This window comes from Egretta garzetta, unplaced genomic scaffold (genome assembly GCF_000687185.1).
Source record: "Egretta garzetta isolate BGI_Z169 unplaced genomic scaffold, ASM68718v1 scaffold354, whole genome shotgun sequence".
NCBI lineage: Eukaryota > Metazoa > Chordata > Aves > Pelecaniformes > Ardeidae > Egretta > Egretta garzetta.
In genome coordinates, this window is record NW_009259593.1 from 4,130,925 (window position 1) to 4,156,306 (window position 25,382).

Below are 25,382 nucleotides of genomic sequence, written 5' to 3' on the forward strand. Positions count from 1 at the left end.
TCCCTACATTATATTTGCTTATATAGATTTCCACTGTGGGTTGAATGTTATGTAGGAGATTATTAAAATAGTGGTGTTTAACTATTGCAGTAACCTTTGTTTCTTTTGTGATGGAGCTTCCTCAGTGTACCTTTTCATTCTAGGACAGTGATGATTCTTGCATGCTAGGACTGGAAGTAAAATTTTACAAGATATTGGATGCAGACTTCTTGGGTCTTCTCTTGTTGCTCGCTTTTCCTTCTTGGACCTTTCCAGGAGATTATTAAAATAGTGGTGTTTAACTATTGCAGTAACCTTTGTTTCTTTTGTGATGGAGCTTCCTCAGTGTACCTTTTCATTCTAGGACAGTGATGATTCTTGCATGCTAGGACTGGAAGTAAAATTTTACAAGATATTGGATGCAGACTTCTTGGGTCTTCTCTTGTTGCTCGCTTTTCCTTCTTGGACCTTTCCAAGTCTTGGTTCTTTTCCCTGTGCATGTAATCGGCCTCCTTTTGATGTCTGACACCCGTTAGGTTATGTCAGCAATCCACTGCTGGGTGTTGCGAGGCCCAGCCGTTGGAAATTGCATCATAAGTCATAGAGTTTCATCACTGCTGTCCAGGGAGAGGAGAGAAGTTGAGTCCCCAGTGAGAGAGTTGTCTCTCCCACAAGTTCCAGTCCAGTTAAAGGAGGGAGCTACTCAACAAAGGTTGATCTTTTGACCTGGAAAAGGACTTCTCTCCATATCAAGAAGGAAAGGGAAGTGCTGCGAATGTGAGTAAATTGGTGGGGGGGGATATATTAGGTAGTGCTTTTGCTTTTCTTATATATGGAGAAGTTTGGTTTTGGTTTTTTTTTTTTTTTTTTTTAATTTGTTCCTAACTTACTGACTAATTATGTGTAGACATAAAAATTTGTTGAAGAGATTTTAGAGATTTTGAATCACAGAATTCTTTAGGTTGGAAAAGACTTTTAAGATCATAGAGTCCAACCACAAACCTAACACTGCCAAGTCCACCACTAAACCATGTCCCTAGAGCACCACATCTACACGTCTTTTAAATATCTGCAGGGATGGGGACTCAACCACTTCCCTGGGAAGCCTATTCCAATGCTTGACTGCCCTTTTGATGGAGAAATTTTTCCTAACGTCCAATCTAAACCTCTTCTGGCACAACTTGAGGCCATTTCCTCTTGTCCTATTGCTTGTTACTTGGGAGGAGAGACCTGCCTCACTTACACACTCTTTTCAGGTAGTTCAGGAGAGGAGCAATAAGGTGTCCCCTGAGCCTCCTTTTCTTCAGACTTAATAACCCCCGTTCCCTCAGCTGCTCCTCTGTGATGGGTTGACCCTGGCTGGATGCCACGTGCCCACCAAAGCAGCTCTATCACTCCCCTCTTCAACAAGACAGGGAAGAGAAAAATATATCAGAAGGCTCGTGAGTCAAGATAAGGACAGGGAGAGATCATTCGCTAGTAATCATCATGGGCAAAACGGACTTGGTGGAATCAGTTTAATTTATTAGCAGTCAAATAAGAGAAGGAGAGAATAAAAACCCCCTGAATCTTAAAACAACTTCCCTCCGTCCCTCCCTTCTTCCTGGACTTAACTTCACTCACAATTTTCTCTACCTCCTCCCCCACAAGTGGTGCAGGGGAACAGGGAATGGGGGTTGGGGTCAGTTCATCACATGTTGTTTCTGTCACTCCTTCCTCCTCAGGAGGAGGGCTCCTCAAACTCTTCCCCTGCTCCAGCATGGGATCCCTCTCACGGGAGACAGTCCTCCAGGAACTTCTCCAGTGTGAGTCCTTCCCACAGGCTGCAGTTCTTCACAAACTTCTCCAGCGTGGGTCTATCCTTTCCATGGGGTATAGTCCTTCAGGAGCAGACTGCTCCAGCGTGGGTCCCCCGCAAGGTCACCAGTTCTGCCAGCAAGCCTGCTTCTACGTTGGCTCCTGTCCACACGAGTTCACAAGTCCTCCCAGGAGCCTGCTTCAGTGTGGGCTTCCCATGGGGTCACAGCCTCCTTTAGGCATTCACCTGTTCCAGCGTGGGGTCCTCCCCAGACTGCAGGTGGATATCTGCTCCACCGTGGACCTCTATGGGCTGCGGGGGGACAGCCTGCCTCACTATGGTCTTCTCCAGGGGCTGCAGGGAAATCTCTGCTCCGGTGCCTGGAGTACCTCCTCCCCGTCCTTCTGCACTGACCTTGGTGTCTGCAGGGTTTTCTCTCATGTCCTCTCACTTCTCTCTCTCTGACGGCTTTTCTGCAGTGGGTTTTTTCCCATTCTTCGATATGTTCACATCACAGAGGCGCTACCACTGTTCCTGATTGGTTTGGCCTTGGCTAGCAACAGGTCTGCCTTGGAGCTGTCTGGTGTTGGCTCTGTCGGACATGTGGAAAGCTTCTAGCAGCTTCTCACAGAAGCCACCCCAGTAGCCCCGCCTTGCTATCAAAACCTTGCCACAAAACCCCAATACATCCTCATAAGACTTGTCTGTAGACTCTTCACCAGCTTTGTTGCCCTTCTTTGGACATACTCAAGCACCTCAATCTCTTTCTGAGAGCCCAAAACTGAACACAGTATTTGAGGTGTGGCCTCATCAGTGCCAAGTACAGGGGGACGATTACTTCCCTGGTCCTGCTGGCCACACTATTTGTGATATAAGCCAGGATGTTATTGGCCTTGGCCACCTGTGCACACTGCTGGCTCATATTCAGTCAGCTGTTGACCAGTACCCCCAGGTCCTTTTCTGCAAGGCAGCTTTCCAGCCACTCTTCCCCAAGCCTGTAGCGCTGCATGGGGTTGTTGTGATGCAGGTGCAGGACCCAGCACTTGGCCTTGTTGAACCTCATACAATTGACCTTGGCCCATCAATCCAGCCTGTCCAGGTCCCTCTGCAGAGCCTTCCTCCCCTCAAACAGATCCACACTCCTGCCCAGCTTGATGTTGTCTGCAAACTTAGTGAGGGTGCACTTGATCCCCTTGTCCAGATAATTCATAAAGATATGAAATAGAGCTGGGCCAATACTGAGCCCTGGGGAACACTAACTGGAACTGGCTGACAACTGTTCAATCCTGTAGCAGTTTAAAAGGTTCCTAATGTTTATAGGCGTATTTTGCCCATCATAATTTTTTGATCCTGTTGTAGAACTTGCTGGATGACGTGGTCTATTTATATTTTTAAAGTAGTGGTTAATAATTAAAAAAATAGGTGCAATTCAGCATATTTTAAAATGTAAGCATACAGCATCTGTGTAATGTAGAGGTCCTGACTTTCAAGTTAAGATACCTTCTTTTTCATGGGGCTATTCTGAGTTGCTTCATGGGCAGTTTCACTTTTAAGACTTCCTAAAATAGCTGTGTCCCTGCACCACCTGTAAGCAGTTTCAGGTTTGTTTGGGGTTTCTTTTTTTTCTTAATTAGAAGTTGGAATGTATTTGTTTAAAATTGTCCTGTATATTTACTTAAATACCTTTTGCCATGTTCTACTTTCTAAATTTTTTTTGTACAGTTGTTCACAAGTAAAATCACATAGGCCTTTGTTTACTGGATATACATGTGTGTATTTGATGTTGGGGATTTCTATTTTCTATTTTGTCATTGGTGAGTGTGTGCACGCAGCACTCTGTTTCACCTAAAACGTCACCAAAACTCACTGCTTCCCTGTCTAGGTTTCGATAAAGGTTTCATGCCCAAACAGCAAAGCACTAGATAACTTCTCACTGTATCACTTAGTGTGTTCTTTCTGAAGTTTTTGTTGGCAGAATTTTCTGATTGCATACTAAGATAAGTCCAGCAATACAGGAAATACTTTTTTCCCTCATATGGAAGTGTATGGTTTTGCTTACAAGTGCACTTAGTGCAAAGGAACTGAATGCTGAAATAAGAAACTGAATTCCCAGTCTATGCAAGTATTCTTTTTCCCTGTTTGTTTAGGACTGTGTCTGTATGACCAGCATAAACTAGACCTGTCCAGAGGTCTTCATTCAACTTGGTGTTCTGAAAAACTGGATGAATACTTTATTCAAAAAGAAAACAAAAAGTTGGGGAGAGGGAAGGTTGTATTGGGTAGGAGGGGTGGAAGTGGACCCTTGATTTGCTGCTCTTTTCCAAAAACTGGCACAATTACTCCTTATAGTAACATTCCTCCTTATGACACATCAGGAGTAATGTGGTTACTGTTCATGTTGTTAAATTTATGTGCTTTGTTGAAAACATTTCCACTTCCAGTTTGTGGCTTTCTTCTTGATGAATTGAGAAAACATGACGTGTCTTCTGGTTGTGGGTTATTTATACAGCAGACCTGACTTCAGTGTATCTACTTTTCTTTTAGAAATTATTGAAAATAAACCTTTGAATGTTTATAGTTTGATATTGGTACTACTCAGTGTGAAGAAGCTTTTGCTAATAAAGGGAGATGGTGTGAATGGCTTAAATACGTATTCCTAAGGAGCTTTTAAAATTTATTACTTTTTTCTGTATTGAGAACATAGTAACAACTTGCAGGAACATATGTTTGTTTCAAGCACAAACCTCACAAGAAGAGTTGCACATTTATTTTAATATGTGCCACAGAGAATGACTGCAAGTATGAATAACCTGTGCAATATCCTTAAGGGGAACAGATAAGCTAGCAAAATGTCTGTGGGATAATCATGCCCCGGGTTTCCATTATCCTTGTTTTATGGAAATGTAATTGGAACGGAGTCTATTTAGAAAACAAATGAGTGCTTTGTTTTCAGCATTGAAGAAAAGCAATGAAGTACAAAAAAAGTCTGATTCTAAGTTAACTGTTGTGTTGCTTTCAGGGCTCTCAGATTTAAGTATGTAATTCCTTTCCTTGACCATGCATCTATTTTCCATTTCTTTTTTTTTCTGAAGAATCTATAAATTTTCTGTCACTTTGTATCTAATGTTTATTGCTTCACTCAGAGTTCAAGATGCATATTGTCTTAACAGAATCATTTAAGAATTAATTGTGTTTGAAGCTCTGCTGCCTTTGTCGCAACTTGCATTTTCAGCAGAGGAAAAATGAGATATCTTAACTAAAAGTGTTAATAATGTATATACAATTCTTTCAGGATTGCTGAATCATTTATTATAAATTTAGTATCTTAAATTCATGTGTAACAAGGCTTTAGTTGATAAATTGCTGACCCTGGAGAATGTGTTGTAGAATTTTACAAAAACTGGCCAAGAAAATGTTAAACTATTTGACTTCTGATGTTTGGTTAGTGAAAGTGAACAGAAAAGATTTATTAACATTAATTTATTTCTGATGCTAAAGAAAAGACTGCTCAGGGAAGGGTCATCTTGAAATTTTGATTTTGAAAACAAAAAAGCAACAGATGTTATGGTGTAGCTCTGTGCCACCTGGTTTTACATACCATAGTTAGGAACATACGTACTTGTGGCCCATGTGTATTGAGTGGGGACAAAGACATAACCTCATAAGGATCAATTCCTTTTTCTAGGTTTAAGTAATGGAAACAAATGGTTTGTGTATGTTTTGGTTGGGTTTTTTTTAATGACATTACAGCAAGTTTTAATGAATTGATAGTAACTTTTGAATTTGTCTACTCCTGCATTAGGGAAACCATTAACTGAAGTTCCCTGTTGCATAAAAGCCTTTGTACAGAGCTTGAAAGGTGAATGTAGTGTTTTACTCATACAGTATATCAGAATCTCATACACTTTGAGAAACAGTAGAAGAGAGAAAGATGGCACTAGTATAGTAGGTTAAAACATTCTATAAAGGGGTGGGAATTATTCTGGCTGCCTATAGAATGGCAACAGACAATAATTGTGTTGTTGCAGTTCAAAGTTTCAGGACTTGATTTAAACATGTCCATATCCTTACCATTAGTTATGTGTACTTTTAGTCATCAGTGGTACGTTACTGCAATGTCTTACATGATATGTTTGAGCATATTAAAAAGTGTATTTTTTTTCTAAAAATTTAATGCTACGCTGACTCCTTTAAAGGCACTTTAGGGCTAAGAGTTCATATCAATTATGTGACAGCAGTGAGGGGTCAGTTCCATGCAGGTCTACCAGTATAACTTTGAATCCCACTTGTCCTTCTCACTCATGATTTAACTCAGAAATTTGTATGGCCATAGGCCCAGAGTCGTGTAGATGTGTTGTGTACTGTGAAAAAAGTTTCTGAGCATCTGCAGGCTCACAAAGATTACTCTGTGAGAGGAACTGGTATTTTAAGTAATAAGAATAATGTGCAAAGAAAATTGATCAAGAGCAAATAAGTTGACTTATTCTGTGGTAGACACTTCAAAAATACTCTTGTCACCAAGTCAGTACTTGGTTAAGGTCCCTGAAAAATCTCATTAGTGGTAATTTCTTTTTTACTTAGAATTTTCACACCTCATTTGATAGTAATTTTTGAAATCATGCCCTAAAGCCTCTCTAAGATCGTATAACTTAACTTGTGCTTTTATTAAATGACAAAAACTATTTTTTCACAAAATCCTGTGTTAGTTGTTAGAGAGTTCTAAGAATCCATTTAAGTATTCAGATAAAGTAAAAGTTGAAGGGAATACTGTAGACACTGTACCCAATGATCTTTTCCCTTATAAATATAGGATATATAACATATTGCAATTTAAATGCTTAAGTTTAGTTTTTTCTAGGAAAGTTGTGAATTTTTCAATATGGCTGTAGTGTGGTTGGGTTTTCTGTTTGGTTTCTTTTTTTCATATGTCTACATAGGAAAATCCTACAATCTATTTTTGATTGATATAAGCATGGGTAAGTGGAAACTGCAAAAATCAAAGATTGAAGTACTTAAGGAGATCAACACCAGATGATTAGGCAAAAGAAGCAAGTTGTAAGAAAGGAATTTAACCAGCAAAACGAGACCACTGCGTGTGTTAACAGCAGGAGACAGCTGTTGCCAGTATAGCAGGCACTGCAAAGAGGCATTAAATCTGGTCTGGGAAATGGGAGTTGAAATGCACATGAAAGAAAAGTTTGTATTGCAAGGAAGGCAATCTTTCTTTGTACTGAGTCCAGCAAGTTTTCCATGCACTGAGTGTGCGGGTGAAGTTAAAACTACAGCTTAAACTGAAGCAGTGGTGTGACATTGCTGAAATGGAGAATGTCTTCTGCTTTCTTTGCCTTCTGTCTCTTCTTTGTCCCGTGGTTCCTGGCCCCACACTGCTCCTTCATGCCTCCTTGCACAGGCTCTGGTGCTCATCCCTTAATAGCCCATGGAGAGCTATAATTGAAAAGCCTTAGCATTAGGCCCAGTGAATAGAGTGGAATTTTCGGTTCGTAAGCAGGAACAGACAGAGGTAACTAGTTTGTAGGTAGCAAACTGTTGGGAGCTGCTCAGCTGTGACTTGCAGCTGCATCCTAAATACATGTGAGCAGAACATTCAGCGAAGCTTTTGTGTAATGCATAATTTCTCTCCTGCTCTTTACTGTCATTCACCTATTCATTGTTCTCGGAAGTTATACAGTAAGTATTCACTTTGAGGACTGTATTTAAAAGAAATGTTTCTAAACGGTTCTTTTGAATGCACTGGAAGAAGTCTTGCAATTGAAATTCAATGAGAAAGCTTTTAAATGAAATATAAATTTGCTCTAATATTGTTAATTGTAAGAGTAAAGTGGTTGTTAAAGTATTTTAAACACTGGATTTATAACTTCATTCTGCAGCTATGAAATCCATTGAATTTTTTATGTAAAAGCATGCTGGTAGTCACTTGGCTGGACTGACATTACTTGCTGATTCAGTAAGCTTAGCTGGTAAAGTATGGTGATGGTACAAGCTCTTCAGAATAAATGGGTCCAAAATAAAAGCACTGAGTGTGCTTTCCCATTTTACACTTGTTTAGTTCTTGTCTGTCTCACGAGATGGAACAAAAATATCAAAAGTAACAGGCAAAACTTTGAACAGAAGCTGAAATTCCCAATGACTTATGCTTCCTCTTCTTCATCTTGTTTGAAATATCTGAAGAATGCTGACATCTTCCACCCCCTCATGTCATTCTAACCTGTCACTGGTTTCTTTGTGCATTTCATTGCACTGTAAACCTTTCCCTGCTTTTTCCTATGGATCTGCCAGTTCTTGCTATCTTTTGCAGTTGTTCGTAGTGGTATCATTTGATCTCAGGGTACATAGCCCTAGGTAGGCATTGTGCAAGTACTAGAGATCTCACTCCTGGACCCTGGAATATTAGATAAATAAAGAATAATAAGCTGAAGGATGGAGATAATAAAATACATAAGTTTTTGGAATAGTGTGCTAATATGAAACCTCAGCTGGTAATAGAAGAGAATGAAAATGCCCTGAGAGAGATTTGTGGCCACCTTTGCTTTACAAAATGTAATCTAGATCTTACATGGATAAAGAAGTAGGAAATGGAATAATTCAGAATAAGTCACAAGCAACTGATAAATTGAAAGCAAGCAGCAAGAAAGATTGGAAAAATAGTGTTGGCGGCAAGATGTGTGACTAATTGACTTCAGAGTTATAATGGAAGAAATGTAGACAGCTGAAGTTTTTAGGCTGAAGAACAGAAAAAAACCAAGGAAGTGAACATTAGACATACTAAGTTTTGCCTATAAAGGGTGGATGCTGTTCCAGAAGAGGGATGGCAGTTTTAAGCATGGGGTGGTGGAGAGATTTTAAAGTAAATTGAGATAAAGATAAACCCAGAAAAAAATCCTTAAGATGGAAATAAAATGGCAATAGAAAAAGGATGAAAGATCAGCAGGGTCAGTGATCAAGAAATTATGGAAGAAAAGAAATGCAATTACTTGCAAAACAAGAAACAATGCTTAATAAAGATATGGCTTTGCAAATTGTTATTTTGGAGAATGTTAGATCCAATTAGGATCAAATGTGGATAGGTAAGACCCAGGAGACAAATGATAATATGTCATCTGATGTGAAGATGGCAGACTTCAACAAGACAATCAGTAACTGTGGGGAGCTGCTGTGCATAAAGAACGAGGGAACAGTTGAAAGGTGTTTTGTTGCTCATTTGTTCTTATCATTTGCTGTGTTGCTCGCTTTCATTTCATTCAGAGCCTCAAGAAAGTGAATGCAATTTCACGTTTCATTTTTGCTGATTGTAATAGTACTTGAATTGGAATGCATGCATCTGAAGCTTTTCATTCTGTGTGTAACGACAACTACACCAAAATAGAAGCGTGTAAGGCAAATTCTAGTTGTAATTTGATTTTACTGAATTCAAAAGTTCAACAACATTAACTTTGAGATTTTATGAAGACTTGCTACTCTAGAAATTTACTCTGATATACTTCTCCTCCTAAAGAGGTTGGCTATTGCAGGTGAGATGTGGTGCACTAAACTATTTGATTTCTGTTCTTTTTGAACAAAAACTACCAAGATTTCAGAGAAAAAAAGATTCATGTCTAATTCTCTACAGTCTCTTGAAAACACCAGTATGCATTGCTAGATTTTCAGTGATACATATATGCCACTTAGTTTTCCAGTTTTGGAGAAATCCAAATACCGAGCACATGAAAATTCACCAGTTTATTCTTGAAGAGTGACCTCTTTTATGTTAGACTGAAGCTTTGGCAAAGAATTTCAAGAAAACTTGAAATTATGTCTTTGTTTACTCTCTTAGCAAATAATATGGGACTATTTTCAGCTATTCAGGTTTCTCGGAGTATACCAACCATTTCAGGCATCTAACTTACCTTTTAACATTTTGATGCTAGTACAGCTTGCGTTGTCAGTGCTGGGAGATGACTTCATATACTAAACTGAGAATTCGTACTAGGGTTATCAGTATTGCAAACTGGATTTTTTTGGTTAGACATCTGCTTTTCTAGTCTTTCTTTTGGATAATCAGTGTCTCTGAACCTCTTTATATGAGGGAATCGATAATGCTGCAAGCAGTAAAAGAGGTACACTGAAAGGAGTAAGTTTTATGGTAGAATTTCATGGTTCTTAGCTTTTGGATACAGTGAAACTAAAAGCTATCAATTATGCTGTATGCAGTTGTGTTGAAAATCTGTTTTCTTCTACAGTTATTACAGACTCTCTGTAGCAGGGCTGAATCTGTTGTTCTGGAAACACAGCTATGACCACAGACATGCCCTGTAAATAGGAGAGCTTTACCATAAGGAACGTAGTTACCAGTAATTGTTATTTTAAAAATCCATGTTTATTGATATTCAGGCTTATTCAGGAAGAGACGTCCCTTGAGTAAGATCTGACTTTTCACAACCGAAACAAACTTAGGCTGTAGATTTTCCATCTCTTATACTGAAATATTTTACTGCTGTGACTTGCTTTCTCACTGTTATATGCATGCTGCACATTAAGACAGTTCCTGTGTGTTGGAATTGTTGATGAACTTTTAATGAATCATTCAGTGTTCTTGGTTTGCATTCCCTTATGTTCCTGTGTTGTGAATGAAAGGGAATTAAGAGTTACATGCTCAGTACTTTTTCCCAAAAGTGGATTTCTTACAGCATGTTCCCTTTAGACCTGGTGTCTGCTACAGAGTAGTGTTAGGATATAAAACCCCTGAAATTATAAGTTTCCCTGAGACACCATTTGACAATCATACTCATGTGCAGAAATATTTTTATTTTTTTCAGCCTATAATTTTTCTACTACTTCTTTTTGTTATCAACTCTAATGCTTTTAAAATTCCTCGCTATTTAATATATACCACCTTCAAGTATTCCATCAGATAAATGTTTTTCCTTTCAGTATTTCTTGACGAAAGTAAATATATAGCTATTTTAATCTTCCTTTGTAAATCATTCTCCAGTCTCTTGATAATTTATTTTGTTTGTTTTTCTCTGGGTTCCATGTAATTTGTCAATATCTTTCTGGTATTGAGATGCCTAGGAATGCAATATTGTAAATATGTAATTAACTCTCCTCTCTTTATTCAGAGGTTATATTTAGTATTGCTGCACATAGCAAATTCATACCTAAATTTCTGTCCGCTATACTTGTAGGTTTTTTCATTATTACTGCATCACAGATTTTTATCTAGTGTTTCAGATCTGTGTTTCTAGTATGCATATTGCCAGATGCCGTTCCTTTCATTTCCATTTCCTAATTCTTTATTATATTCCACACACATATCTAAACTCCCAAAAGCTGATATTTCTCTTGCTCTGGCAGGTTACCAAGGTTATCTTGCTTCTTGAGTTTGTTGCCTGTATGACTCTTGGAAAATAATTTTGCTTTAATATATGGGCTTTTTTTCTGCAAATACTTAATAACTGCTGCTGCTGTCCTGGGGATTGAGTTCTGAGATTCTCCATCTTGGTTTTGTTAGCTTTCCTAGGTTTGAATAACCCACTCCTGTAATCTCACTTATTTTATGAAGTGGTCATCAGCACAGAAGCTGAAGTTGCTATGTGTGCATGAATTCATTTGTACATGTATGTGTTTGTATGTGTTGTGTGTATGTATGTATGCATGCATGCATATACCTACTGATGTGTAATGCATTTAACTACTCTTCCATTTAAAACAATGCTATTTACCTGCAGGAGGAGGAGGAAGAAACATATGAGCAAACTCTAGAATTCCGCAGAGGAGGTGATGGTCAACCAAGACGGTCCACGCGACCTACTCAACAATTTTATCAACCCCCAAGAGCTAGAAACTGATTAATAAGGAATAAAAGGTAAATATATGATATTGACATTTTATTTATGGGCTTAGATTTCAAGAAAAGTAGATCTGGATTGTTCTGTACTTTGGTGTTCTTCAGTCTTTGTGAAGTTCCTGAGAGAACTTTCTTCAACTTTGCTAGTAGTTGATTGTATAAGAACCCTCAGCATTGGGTTGCAGATGATGAATATTTTGAGAAAGTAAATTCTTGTAATGATCATTTTACAAGCAAACAGAACTTAAAATCCTAGAAAAACCTTGTTTCTCGTTTAAAAAAAAAAAAGTATTAAGCAATAGCATATGCGTGACCTACTTTGTTTAATAGTGGTAGTCTATTTATCAGGAGCAAGTATAGAACAGTGATTGCTACACCTACAGAGAATTACTGATATTAAATCAGTGTCTTATCATTTAAGGGAAAGTTTTATGGTTGTGTCTTTTTAGTTTAGAAGCTACTTCTTGCGATCACCTCCATGGAAGATATGTTTCGCATATTCTAAATTTTTTTAGGGGTATTGGTATATTTATGATAGGAGTTGGATAACTCTCTTTCTCTGGATTTTGTGGCTGTAGGGAGAGACTTAATATACCTGTGGGAAGAGGGAAGGCAATAAAAACACTTTAACAAATAGCTTCTTAACTTTGCTTTATGTAAGAACTTGCATCATTTGAGCAAGCTTTTACTTGATACATTTTCACCTGAGAGCAACAGCAAGTTTCTCTCATTCACATACATTGGACCAGTTTCTTCTCTGAAATAAGTGGCTAAAAAAAATACTCTGTCTCTGTCCACGGTCCCATATTCTACATTTTATGAGCCATTTATATGCATAAATATTCTTTCTGTTGTTTTGCTTAGCATGACAAGGAGAATTTGCAGTTTAGTAAAATCTAAAATGTGTGAGCTCACCATTGAATGGGGAAGTACAAGGCCTAAGAATATTTATCATACTCTGAATCTTGAGGATATACTTGCACCTATGCTTTATTAATTAGCAGAAAATAAGGGATTGTATATCATCCTCAGAATATGTACCTGATATGTACCTTCAGAAGTCTAAAAAGGCCAGACAGATAAAAGTTACAATTCTTTTACTAAACAAGTCAAGTATGCTGTACTGCTGTCATTCTACATGTGGATCTTCTAAATCCTTAATTTTCAAACGTTGATTAAAAGTATATCCTGAATAAAGAAAGCTTTGTAAAGTCACATGCTATTTGATGTATGTATATAATGTGCCTTTGTCTTGAATCTGATTTTTTTTCCCTACTAGCCAGTTTATTTTTACTGAGCTCTCTTTAGTTCCTTTCCTTGCTCCAGTCCTCCACCTTCAGTTGGCTTAATAGGTGCTGCTGATCTCTGCAGCTTTTGATACTTCCGACATGCAATAACATCTGATTTTAGTTTTTTGATCATATGCTAAAACACCTTTTTCATTTGGGGGAGTAATGGCAATATAAGAGCAAAATTTATTCCTGACTTTTTCCAAGGTGATAATTATTCTACTTTTGCCCATATAATTTGATTTTCTATTTTAAGTAAGTGTATCAATCTCTATCAATAAACATGTCATGAGATAATTTATGCAGAAATAAGTTCTAAACCAGCTCAGCTGGCTCAGAGGAGTATCAGTGTGATCAGCCAAATTAAATGTGGTCAGTGTCGACAGCAATCAAAACTGGGGAGGGGGGGTTGTGTCTTTAGATAATATTTTTGGTAGTTCTCTAATTTTACAGTATGGATCTGGAAAACTGTATTTGGCTCTGGTCAGCTGGGAGAGGAGGGAAGACAGACATCCAGAGAGAGTGATAGTAACTCCTGTATCTCAACAAGAGTGAATGAATTCTTCGCAAGTAAGCAACAACCTTTCTGAGGCACAGGTGGTTGTTACTTGCAGGTGTTCTTACACCTTGCTTTGAAGATTATAACAGGATCCTGATTTAAATGGAGAGCAGACTCTCTATCAAAACCTACCTACCATAAGAAATAAACAGTTACAGCCCTTTCCCTGCCCCAGTTCAAATACTATTGTTTTCTGTTAGACATCTCTAAATAACATGGCTAGATTCAGGTGGTAAATAAGTGTCAGTTAAATAAACCTAAAAGTCAACAAGTAACAATGGACTTTTTTCATCCGGGGGGGGGAAATAATATATATTTTAGAAAATGTGTCACAAAGCTGAATATAATTTTTCAGGAACTACTTGATTTGCTTTAAAAAGTACATCTTTTATTGACAGTACTTCCAGATACATCCTTCTTTTTCTCCATCATAATTTAAAACTCTCTTCCTCGGTTGATGAAATGAGGTATTTCCCATGTTCTGTTTTGGCCCAGGACTCTTTACTTCAACATCTGTTTAAGTTAGATAGATAGTGCCAATTCATCATCCAAAACTGAACTTACTAACCCAGTGCAATTGTACAGTCAGTGGCAGCTTAAACCTGGTAAATTTTGGGTACTTTTGTAAGTCTAACTCTGTTGCAATATTATGCACTTTATCTTCTATGATACAAATAGCAAATATTGTAGGAGTTATACATACCTTAAATAGTCATCACTGTAAACAGCAATACATTATGAGAAAATAAAACTTATGGCCCGATAGGAAGGTTCATCCCCTACAGATCAAAACATTCAATGCTATCTTCATTGGCTGCCGTAACTGAATTGTCTTGAACCTTAATTAAGTGGAAACTCTCTCTCAATGGCTAAAATGTAGTCAGTTAGAATATTTGTGTATTTTATATTAAAGTTACTTGCTAAATCTAGCTATTTTAATTAGTTGATTTATTAGATTTAGGTTTGTATTTGAAAAATTTCCAGTATTAAGCTCAACTACATTTCAACATAAAAGAATGTAACGGCTGTTGGATGTTAATGCCAAAAAGAAATTGTCAAGATACGAAACACTAGGATCACTCAGGCAGAAAAAGAAAATAGAGGCAAGAGATGTCTTCTATATAGAGATTGGATGGTGCTACTTAAGCATAGTTAGCTCCTGTATTAGTTAGAGTTAAAACAATTCTTGTTTTGTCTAGAATTGTAATACGGATTTTTTTATCTCTGCCACTATGTTCTAGCGAATATTTGGAAAACTGAACATCTTGTTCCTTTCTCTTCAAGAGTGTGGCATTTGCAGCCGTCTCTGAATAGTGTCAAAACTGGAAATTATTCCTCAGTTTAAGGAAACTCTATTGCCAGTCTTTTTGAGGATAAGAATACTTACGTACTTAAGGTGCATTTTGAAATGCATTACACTTGACCTAATGAGGTACTGGTTGAAGACAGTGGAATTACAGAGAAGCCAGTAATGAAAATCTATTTTTTCCAAAAAAGAAGTGGTGGATATATTCAGTTCTTCTCTGATTTTAAATGTAGGCAGAAAATCAAATGTAGTCCTTGTATAAATTGCTTTCAGCTTACCCATACTTGTACAACAGTGTAGTTTTAATGTATTGACTTGTAAAAGTTCAGGAATATTGAATGTCAGTTCCTAGGAGTAGATTTCTATATGGTTTTCCCTCCTTTTTATTCCTTGGAGCTGTTGAGAGCATGGCGTATTGGTCTTATTTCAAGTTTTTGGTAACCTGTTAGATGAAGACAAGATTTATCAGGGGAGGTTTTAAGGGATCCAACGAGACATAATTTTACCACAGCTTTCCACTGAAGGTTGTTTTACTTCTTCACCAGGTCATTGATTAATGACACCTTTACTCTCTGCGAGGCAGTACTTCTGTATTATGTAAAGTAACATTTCTTTTTCCTGAAAAGAGATGGAGAGCCCTCGTTGATGATTATTTTACATTATAAATAGGTAAATTCTGTGGAATTTTAATATGGTAGTATTTAACATTTAAAATGTGCAGGTGCTCTGTTTTCAAAGGCAACTTAGACAATTCTAGAAGTAAAGCTTGCTGGCCATATTTGTATTGAGTATGATAGGGACATCTTGAAGATGAAACGTTAGGTCCATACAGTAGACATATAACCTCACACCCAAAAGCTCTTAGACCTACCTGTCTAATGTTACATCACTTGACAAGGAGGACTTACTAGCACTGGTACAACAATGCAGATATGAAGCTATACTGCTTCCTCGATTAGTTTTTAGCATACTCATTTAGGTGTTGAAGTTGCCCTTGCGAGTCTAGAATTAGTATTGACAAACATGAATTCATAATCTATGTCTACAATGTAATGGGGTCTTAAGTCTGAGGAGGCTTAAGTTTTTAAAAACCTGAGTAGTTTTTTAAAAGTGGAATTCAGATTCATGGGGTTGTTTAGCTTGGAGAAGAGAAGGCTCCGGAGGGACCTATTGCAGCTTTTCGGTGTTTAAAGGGGGCATATAAGAAAGATGGGGACAGACTTGTTAGTAGGGCCCGTAGCAATAGAACACGGGGTAATGATTTTAAACTAAAAGAAGGTAGATTCAGACTAGATCTAAGGAAGAATTTTTTTACACTGAGGGTGGTGAAACCCTGGCACAGGTTGCCCAGAGCAGTGGTAGATGCCATGTCCCTGGAAACATTCAAGGTCAGGTTGGACAGGGCTCTGAGCAACCTGATGTAGTTGAAAATATCCCTACTCATCGCAGGGGGGCTGGACTGGATGACCTTTAGAGGTCCCTTCCAACCTAAACCATTCTATGATTCTACCCTTCTGAAGAGCTTCTTGCCACACTGTTCTACGCTTTGGGTATTAGGAACAATTGCTGCAGGCTTGCAGAAAGACTTGACTTGGTGTTTATTATGAAGAGAGAGCGATAGAGTAGTCATGTTATGGTGAAGTAACAGAAGTATGGGGTAGTCAGTACCACACTGTGGTTGTATTTGACCTAGAAATGATAGTTTATTAATTCCCAGCACTATGAGGTGGAAAACACTAACTCAGAATTTTATCAGATCACTGCATTGAGAGCCCTTGAACCCACTCTAGGATGTTTAGGGTATGAGTCAAATACTAGCTTTAACAGGTCTGTAAAATAAGATATTCCCCCTAAAGAATCAAGATATATAAATTAGAATCTATCAATAATAAAAATACATTCTGAGCTTACACTTCCTATATAGAATGTCATGATAGTATGAAAAAGAAAGGGAACAAGTAATCAGAAATTAGTGTTTTGAAGGATCATAGCTTTTTGGACGAGCTTGAAAGAACGTTAAGTGTGTGAACCTATGAGTGCCTGGTCATTATCTGTTTCTTGGGTCTTCTTTTGCTCCATGACAGAATTAATCTACACCTTGTCACACTTGCTATAAAATCTGAAGTCCTTACCAATGGAGAAACTGCATTTTTGTGAGAAGTCATTGCCAGAAAGCATTCTTTCCTTGTATTATACCAATCATATTTATTGCACTGAACTGCAACCTTCTGATTTATTCTTTTAAAGACTTATATCTCTGTAAGTACTGAAAAGCAGATATCCATTCTTTTGGAGGAAGAAAGTGAAATAATGGTAAAGCATATGTTACACAAAGAGCAGAAAACTTATCCTACTGTATTTTATTTTTTTCATTTAGAAACCTTCTTGGGGTGGGAGGAAATTCACTGGCAGCTCCAACTTGCTTAAGACTTCTAGAAGAAATTCTGGCTTTTTCCAAGCAACAGGATGGAACAAAGAAAGCTCGTGTGAGCAGAAGGAATTTGGACCTGACACCACAAGAGACCTTTTTAAGAGTTCTTAGTTATATGAAGCTGAATACTTTTTACATATGAAAGAGGCAAATTGTCATTGCTGCCATCAATAAAACCACAGTGCACTATTCTATTCTTTGCCTTGTATTCTTTTTACTGAGCCTCCATTGTTAGTTAACATAATGGTAATGTATCATGATTTTTATTCATTTTGAATTGATTTTGGTTCTGATATTGTTTCTAGTAAAGTAAAACTTATATTTTCTCAAAAGCATACAAGATTGGGCCTTTAATTTAGATTTTAGGCTAGCATTAATGAAACATTAAAAATTTTCAGCTAATTATTGTACAGTGAAATTCTGAATAGGTTTTGACTGTGTTTTCTGTTTTTATTTTCCAAAGTTGCTGAAGGCCAAATTACAAATTTGCCTATTATGTTTTTCATGATCTGTGACTAAAAGGTCAAAGGGGAGAAAAAAAACCCATGAGTTTCAATAGTCATTTTCTAAATAATTCTAGGTAAATATTTTCTTTTTATGAATATTTATATTACAGAAATAGAAACATTTCTAGAAGGTACAGGAAAGTAGTTTAAACAAAAAGTACCAAAAGATGCATATGAGTATTTCAAACGTAAATATGTGTATACATGCACACATGTGCAGCTGTTGAATAGTAAGTTCTACCTTTCTTGTAGCTTTAAACTCTGCTTTTATTGCTTCATATTATTAGAATTTTTTCAGTCATTGATGCTTGAAAAATCTTATGTCAAACTACTTTTCATTCTAAGCTGTATCTTTGAATCTTACATGACTATGATGAATAGTTGAAATTTCACTATTTCTTTAACCGAGAAGCACTCAAGTTCTACGTACCATACAAATCCCTTCTCAGCTTTATTCTGATCATTTAATTAAGATTGAAATAGCACATATCTTCTGAGGTAGTTCTGTAAAGGCAGAACTTTACCTGAGATATCTATTGGTGGTGTAAGTTGTACAATTAATTCTATTGAATTTCTCTGAGTGCTCATACAAAACTCTGTTTGGATAGAACCTGGTTTATTTGGATGAAAAGAAGTTTTATATTGATGATGTAATTGAATGTATTTGCAGTATGTAACGTGGATTACTGTCCGAATGCAGTCAGATCTTACCAAGCACATAAATATTTGCAGAATAGTAAGGAACCAAATGTTCTGCTGCTTTAATGGGTCCTAAGCAGCTTCTTGAGAGTTATAATGCAACTCACTAATAATTCTAAAGAAATTTGGAAGCTTAAAACATGATAAGCTGTACAATGTTGAAGTTTTTCTCCCATCAACTGACACATAAAAAATTTTATGAAGTTTGTTAGATTTAAGTTAGAAACCACTTTCCAAATACTATGAATTATTCTGGTCAGTTCTGCTAAATTGTACCAGCAAATAAATAAATTGTAGATCTAATATATTGGATGTTGGATGCTTTACTTCCAGAATTATCACTAAGACCACTGACAGCATATTCAGCTTCATAAAGTGATGCAGCCATAACATCTTTTGAAAAAGCAGTTTTGATTTTTCTTTACAAATAGACTGTGCATTAAATGAGCACCCTACAATCAGTGTACCAAAGCAATTTCTGAAATGAAATTAACTTTTATGTTCTTATGAGCTTTCATTCTTGCTGTGAACTAAATCATAAAATTCAGAAAACTGCAGTCTGGTTTAGTGAACTGTAAAAAATAAAGCCTGCTTACAAAAATTTGAAGACTGTAGAAATACAATGCAGCATTCCTCTGTAGTGATTGTGGCATTCTGAAATTACTACATGTATATGCAGCTGTCTGTAGGCAAATGAAATACATTTGAGAGTGTTGTTTTTGTCTGTAAAACAGTAAAGACCACATCCTGGTCTTTTCGCTGGTGCTGAGGAACCGGAAAACCAGAGTAAGTGAACAGCTGGAGAGTGTCCTTGAAAAGACATGTTGTCTTTCTGTGTTTTATGATTCTTTTCTGTTTCAGTTTCACTTGAAATAACTTATTTTGAAAGCTCTGATTGTTTAGGATCTGAAGAGCCAGTGATTTGCGTAGATAAAAACTATTTGTGTCAACCTGTTCTGAAAAGCAAGGATTCATATATTCATGCTTACTGATTCCTATATCTGGAAAAAACATGATGGTAAACTAGGTATGTATATAAATTATTTTCTTGATTTGCACAATCCATCAAAACCACAAATATAATAATTTGCTAGTTTTAATGTAGTAAAGTTTACATACACAAGAACATTAATTTATTTAGCTTTTATGTTTATCTGTGTAGTTAAACAAAAAAGGCTGACAAGGAGCACTGGACCCTGATCATCCACTCTATTTATTTACTAGCTTGATTTCTGACTCTATTTTGGAGTGTTCTTGACTAGCTGTTTCTCAGACACAAATATACTTTGCCCTTTGCAAGCTGGATATGAGGCAGCCTGTGCCTCTTGAACTGTGAACCAGTAGGTCCCTGGTCCATGGCCTTCCTTTACTTGGGCTATACATATAGCTTATGAGAATTTCTGTCTTGAATTTTTGGAATGCAGTTCTAATGAGAAGTTTTCCTTGCCATGGACTTGTATGTAACATTTTTAAATAAATGAAAGTAAAAAAAAGAAAAAAAAAAAGTTAGAATTTCTGATTTAAATTATTCTAAAAGTTATGTCCCAAGTTGGTAGTACTCTCATTGAATAAAATTTTATTTTTTTCCCCTTTATATTGTTGAGATATAACACAATTTTGAAACAAAGAGTGGAAATGTTCTGGTTTTATCTTACATGTTTTCAGAGTTTTGTAACAAAATCTGACTGAAGTTGTCATGTTTTCGTTTAAAATTCTGCCTTCGACTAACATCTTCTGATAGTTATTCATATAAATTTTATATACATATTAAAACAGCTTTTTCTTTTGTCACTAACAGGTACTTTCTTATTATGACTTTGGCAACAACTGTACAGAGCATTTTGAGGATCACTTGTCAAGGTCGCTCTTCCAAGAAACATTGCTGGAATTGTTGCTGCAGAATCTCTCTGTAATAACTTGAGCCTTATGCAGATGAAACTTGTTGGGAATATGGCTTTCCAAGGCAATGTTAACAACACATTTCCATTGGGTGGCGAAAAGTTGATATCACAGGAAGGACAAATCTTGTCCATGGGGTGCTTTTGGCATTAGACACAGGATGAGTAAAAGCTTAATGGAACATAAAGTTTTAGCATGAGGTAAATCTGAATAGACATTTACAAGAGAACTCCCAAATAGCCAAACTAGCTAATGAAGGTTGGTCTCATGTTAGCCAGGCAGCTGAAAGAATCTGGCAGTGTAGGGTTAACAGTCCCTTTCTAGCATTGTGGTTGCTAGCATTTTCTTCATACAGAAAAATCTCCAGTGCTTTTGTGCATACACAGGAACATATTGTTTGGAATGATTGCCTATAGATGTTTTCTCAAAGGAGAATTCCAGTTTGATTGTCCTTTCATCATGTGACTTGATCCCACTCCAGTGAAATCTTATCATTTTCTTGAGGACTACATAAGCCTCAAGAATGGCTAATTGCACAATTTATCTAGCTCAGTTTAGCTTTCTGCTTGCTATATAACTCTTGAGGCATTCTCATGGTTTTTTCTTTTCTTTCTGAAATGTTTTAGAGCAACTTATTGCAGGAGAGCAGCAGCTAAACTAGGGAAGGTACTCCAAACATGTAGACACTGACCTTCTCATAGCATGATATGCATATGAAAAACTATGTATTAGAGGTATCCTTGCAAGCAATGGTAAAGACTCACAATTACTGTCTTTTTTTTTTTTTCTTTTTTGTTTCCCCCCTCCCCCCGCCCCAATATTCATGTCAATAACTTATATTGGCCTGTTCTGGCTTTACAATTTTGTTTTGGGGTTTTGAGAATGATTTCAAATAAATCAAAAGGTAAAGAGAGAAATTACATCAATACTTAATTTCCCCACAAGGTTGAGAGACCCTAAAAAGTCAGTTTCCATATAAACACGTGGCCTGTTGATGGCCGTAATTGTATTCTAGAAATTGTGGTGATATGAATGAAACCAGAATCTAGTATATATTAAAAATAAATCTTACATGTGTTCAAATAAATAGGAACTGTGGGAAAGCAAATTATTAGGTGTGTAATAGCAACAGAGCACCACAGATGGTCTGAAAAAAAATTCTGCAGCTGCCTCTAAGGAAAATGTTTGCAGTCATAGTGCTTGTAATATTTCATGCAACTTGACTATTTCTATCTTGGATGCATAGGTGAATATTGCGCAGAAGATATTCGTGTCACTATTAGACAGTTTAGGTTGCCATGGGATCTTGAATGCTTTGCTGTGGTTTTATACCATATATTTCTAAACTGCAAAGGTTAAAGAACATAAATAATATTTTATATTTGTTTTACAGTTAAAACAGTCTTAACCCCAAAGTATATTTTGTTAGCCATTAGGTAAATGGCTGTGCCTCTGCTAAAACTGCTGTAGTCTTACATGACTCTGCACAGATTTAAGTCTCAATTAACCATCTGTTTTGTGCTGATTATTCTTCTGAAGCTATTTAGCAAAGGAACTTGTTTTGTTTACAATAATAATAAAAGTAAAAAGCAGAATAAATAAGGGATGCTCTATCATTTTGACACGCCACAAATGAAACTGGGAAACTAGAGTAGCATGTACAAAGTCAGTGTTCTGCATGCTACTTGAATGCATAAAATAGCTTTTTTCAAAATTGAAATTTTTTTAATGTAAAAATTTGATAATTAATTGATGGGTTAATACAGATGATCTCGCATTTCATTGCTCTTGCCATATCACGCTCTTTGGGTATATTATGATCAAATGATCCATATAGCAGATATTATGGTTGGCCAGGTACTACATGTGTGTGTTTTACTCCAGTTGGTTGGATTAAAATGTGTTTCAAAACTCAAGATTTAGCATTGTACATGGTAAAGTTCAGATATGTCATGCTGATACGAATCCGGAGTAGGAGCTATAGCTAAGTTTCAGTGTACTGTAGCTGCAGAAATAATAGAATTCAGCCTCTGCTGCTCCATTTTATTCAGCTGCTTTAACTTTAAATTCTCATTTTCCAAAGGAAAATACAGCTGTGTTTGATGTTTCAAAGATAAAACACTGAAAATGTGACTGAACTTAAAACAAGAAGCTGATGCCTACTACATATTTAGAAAGAAACAAAAAGTTGCAAGAGTTGTGAAACATTAAAATGTGCCACACACATCAGCCAGGAACCATTGAGCTCTGTGGCTGTGGAATCTGGCATTTTTTCCAAAATCTGAGCAATCTGATACAGAATAGTAATATTTGAAAACAATTTACCCCAGCACTTCATTCAGCCTCTATACCCCATGAGGAACCTGGCTTTAGTTGCCTCTGGCACTCTAGCTTTTTCACAGTGCTTTGCAAGGAGCCAGACAACAGTTGGGAGCCTCAGATGAAAGTCGATAGGTTAAGATACTGGCATTGGTTTACGAGTTCCTCTGAATTTAATATGAGAAGCTGTACTCTATACTTGGAAAATATGGAAGAAGCTGGGACTCTGGTTAGTTGTTAAGGATGAATGCTGTATCATTGTGTTGCAAACTGCAGCTGTGCATACTTGAACAAGGACAAAACAGGTAGAAAATGTTGATGATAAGGTAACAATTTTGCCAAATAAAGTATGCTATCTGCAAAGTACTTAGCATCCTGAAATGCAGCCTCTAGGAAGGCTGGCTTTGGCCTCTTTAGGGGCCTGGTTCAGAGAGTTCCTTGGAATGCAGTCCTGATGGGCAGAGGAGTCCAGGAATGCTGGATATTCTTCAAAAAGGAGATCTTCAAGATGCAGGAGCAGGCCATAACCATGTGCCGAAAGACAAGCAGAGGGGAAGAAGACTGGCCTGACTGAACAGAGAGCTTTGGCTGGAACTCAGGAACAAAAAAAAAAAAAAAGGGAGTTTATGACCTTTGGAAGAAGGGGCAGGCAACTCAGGAGGATTACAAGGATGTCGTGAGGTTACGCAGGGAGAAAACAAGAAGGGCCAAAGCCCAAATAGAACTTACTCTGGCTACTGCTGTAAAAGACAATAAAAATGTTTCTATAAATCCATTAGCAACAAAAGGAGGGCTAAAGAGAATCTCCATCCTTTTTGGATGTGGGGTGAAGCATAGTGACCAAGGATGAGGATAAGGCTTAGGTACATAATGCCTTCTTTGCCTCAGTCTTTAATCGTCAGACCAATTGTTCTCTGGGTACCCAGCCCCCTGAGCTGGAAGACAGAGAGAGAGAGCAGAATAAAGCCCCCATAATCCAAGGGGAAATGGTTGCAACCTGCTAAACCACTTAGACACGCACAAGTCTATGGGGCCTAATGGGATCCACCCAAGGGTACCGAGGGAGCTGGCAGAAGTGCTCACCAAGCCACTTTCAATCCTTTATCAGCAATCCTGGCTAACCGGGGAGGTCCCAGTCAACTGGAAGTTAGCAGATGTGACACCCTACAAGAAGGGTGGGAAGGAGGATCCAGGGAACTACAGGCCTGTCAGTCTGACCTTGGTGCTGGCGAAGGTTATGGAGCAGATCATCTTGAGTGCCATCACACAGCACATCCAGGATAACCAGGTGCTCAGGACCAGTCAACACAGGTTTATGAAAAGTATCTCCTGCTTGACTAACCTGATCTCCTTCTATGACAAGGTGACCCACTCTAGTGGATGAGGGAAAGGCTGTGGATGTTGTCTACCTAGACTTCAGTAAAGCTTTTGACACTGTTTCCCATAGCATTGTCTGGAGAACCTCGCTGCTCATGGCTTGGATGCGTGTACTCTGCTGGGTAAAAAACTGGCTGGATGGCTGGGCCGGTGATGAATGGAGTTAAATCCACTTGGCAACTCGTCACAAGTGGTGTTTCCCAGGGCTCAGTACTGGCGTCAGTTCTGTAATATCAATGATCTGGATGAGATGATCAAGTGCACCCTCATGAAGTTTGCAGACAACACCAAGTTGGGCAGGAGTGTTGATCTGCTATGAGGGTAGGAAGGCTCTACAGAGGGATCTGGATGGGCTGAGGCCAGTTGTATGAGGTTCAACAAGGCCAAGTGCCGAGTCCTGCACTTGGATCACAACAACCCCATGCAATGCTACAGGCTTGGGGAAGAGTGGCTGGAGAGCTGCCCAGCACAAAAGGACCTGAGGATATTGGTTGACAGCCTGCTGAATATGAGCCAGCAGTGTGCACAGGTGGCCATGTCATCCATATTGGCACCATTTGTTTGACTTTTCTGTTTTGCAATAATGTGATTATCTTGATGTGGACATTAAGAAGGGCTTTAACACTGTTTGAGGTGTGTGTGAGATGCTGTTATTTTCTAGTAGGCCAATAAAAATATTCTGCCACTAGATATTTGTTTTTTCATTGGCGATTAGAAATTGTGATAGCGATGTATTGTTGTTTCCTTTATACATCTTTTAGTAAGAGCAGGCTATATAGCTTCTTTATGGAGGAATTGTGGGTCATACGCTGAACACCAGCCACTCTGTATAACTGAATTTATATCCTCATCTGATCAAAACATTGATGCCTCTTCCTGTAATTTTTGTACCTCCTACTGTAGAGAAAGCATTCATGAATGATGAGTCACACTGTTTCTTTATTATGTGCAATTATGTATGTTTGGGCAACAAGTGCCCATGGGGTGATCCATCTATCTGTCAAGAAGATGTGTGTCCAGAGCGTTTGTCTGGACCACACTGGTAGTTGGGCCATTTCTGACCTGCAATCTGTAAACTGTTAACCATTGCATTAGTAATTTTTGTGACTTTTACACAGTTAACGTAACATCTACAATTCAAAGCCAGTGTAATGCAGAATAATAATGATATTTGGTTTGGTTTTGGTATGTTGTTTTTTCATGGCAAAAAGATCTATTGTAAAACAGGGAAAAATATTCTGGTTCGGGATTAACAAGGCAGGAGTAATACTACTATGTACTTTTGTCTCAGACCCTTTCATCAAAGAGTACTTATCAGTTCTACTTTACATGTTAATATCCCATTTTTAATGTAATTTTGACTTTCATCACATAGG

At 37.5% G+C, this 25,382-nt stretch overlaps 1 protein-coding gene across 4 annotated transcripts in view; it reads left to right on the top strand.

Moving 5' to 3' along the window:
* TDRD3 (tudor domain containing 3) overlaps nt 1-20,592 on the top strand; it is a 75,228-nt gene extending 54,636 nt beyond the window's left edge. The window contains exons 12-14 of one of the 4 annotated variants that reach the window (XM_035893582.1): nt 11,503-11,639; nt 17,153-19,438; nt 20,210-20,589. In XM_035893582.1, coding sequence (XP_035749475.1) covers nt 11,503-11,622 — 120 coding nt within the window. In that variant the 3' untranslated portion in view covers nt 11,623-11,639; nt 17,153-19,438; nt 20,210-20,589. Of the gene's footprint in view, nt 1-11,502; nt 11,640-17,152; nt 19,440-20,209 lie in introns of those variants that run through there. The other 3 variants (XM_035893585.1, XM_035893584.1, XM_035893583.1) reach the window with 3 other exon arrangements.
* Nucleotides 20,593-25,382: the final 4,790 nt, after the last annotated feature.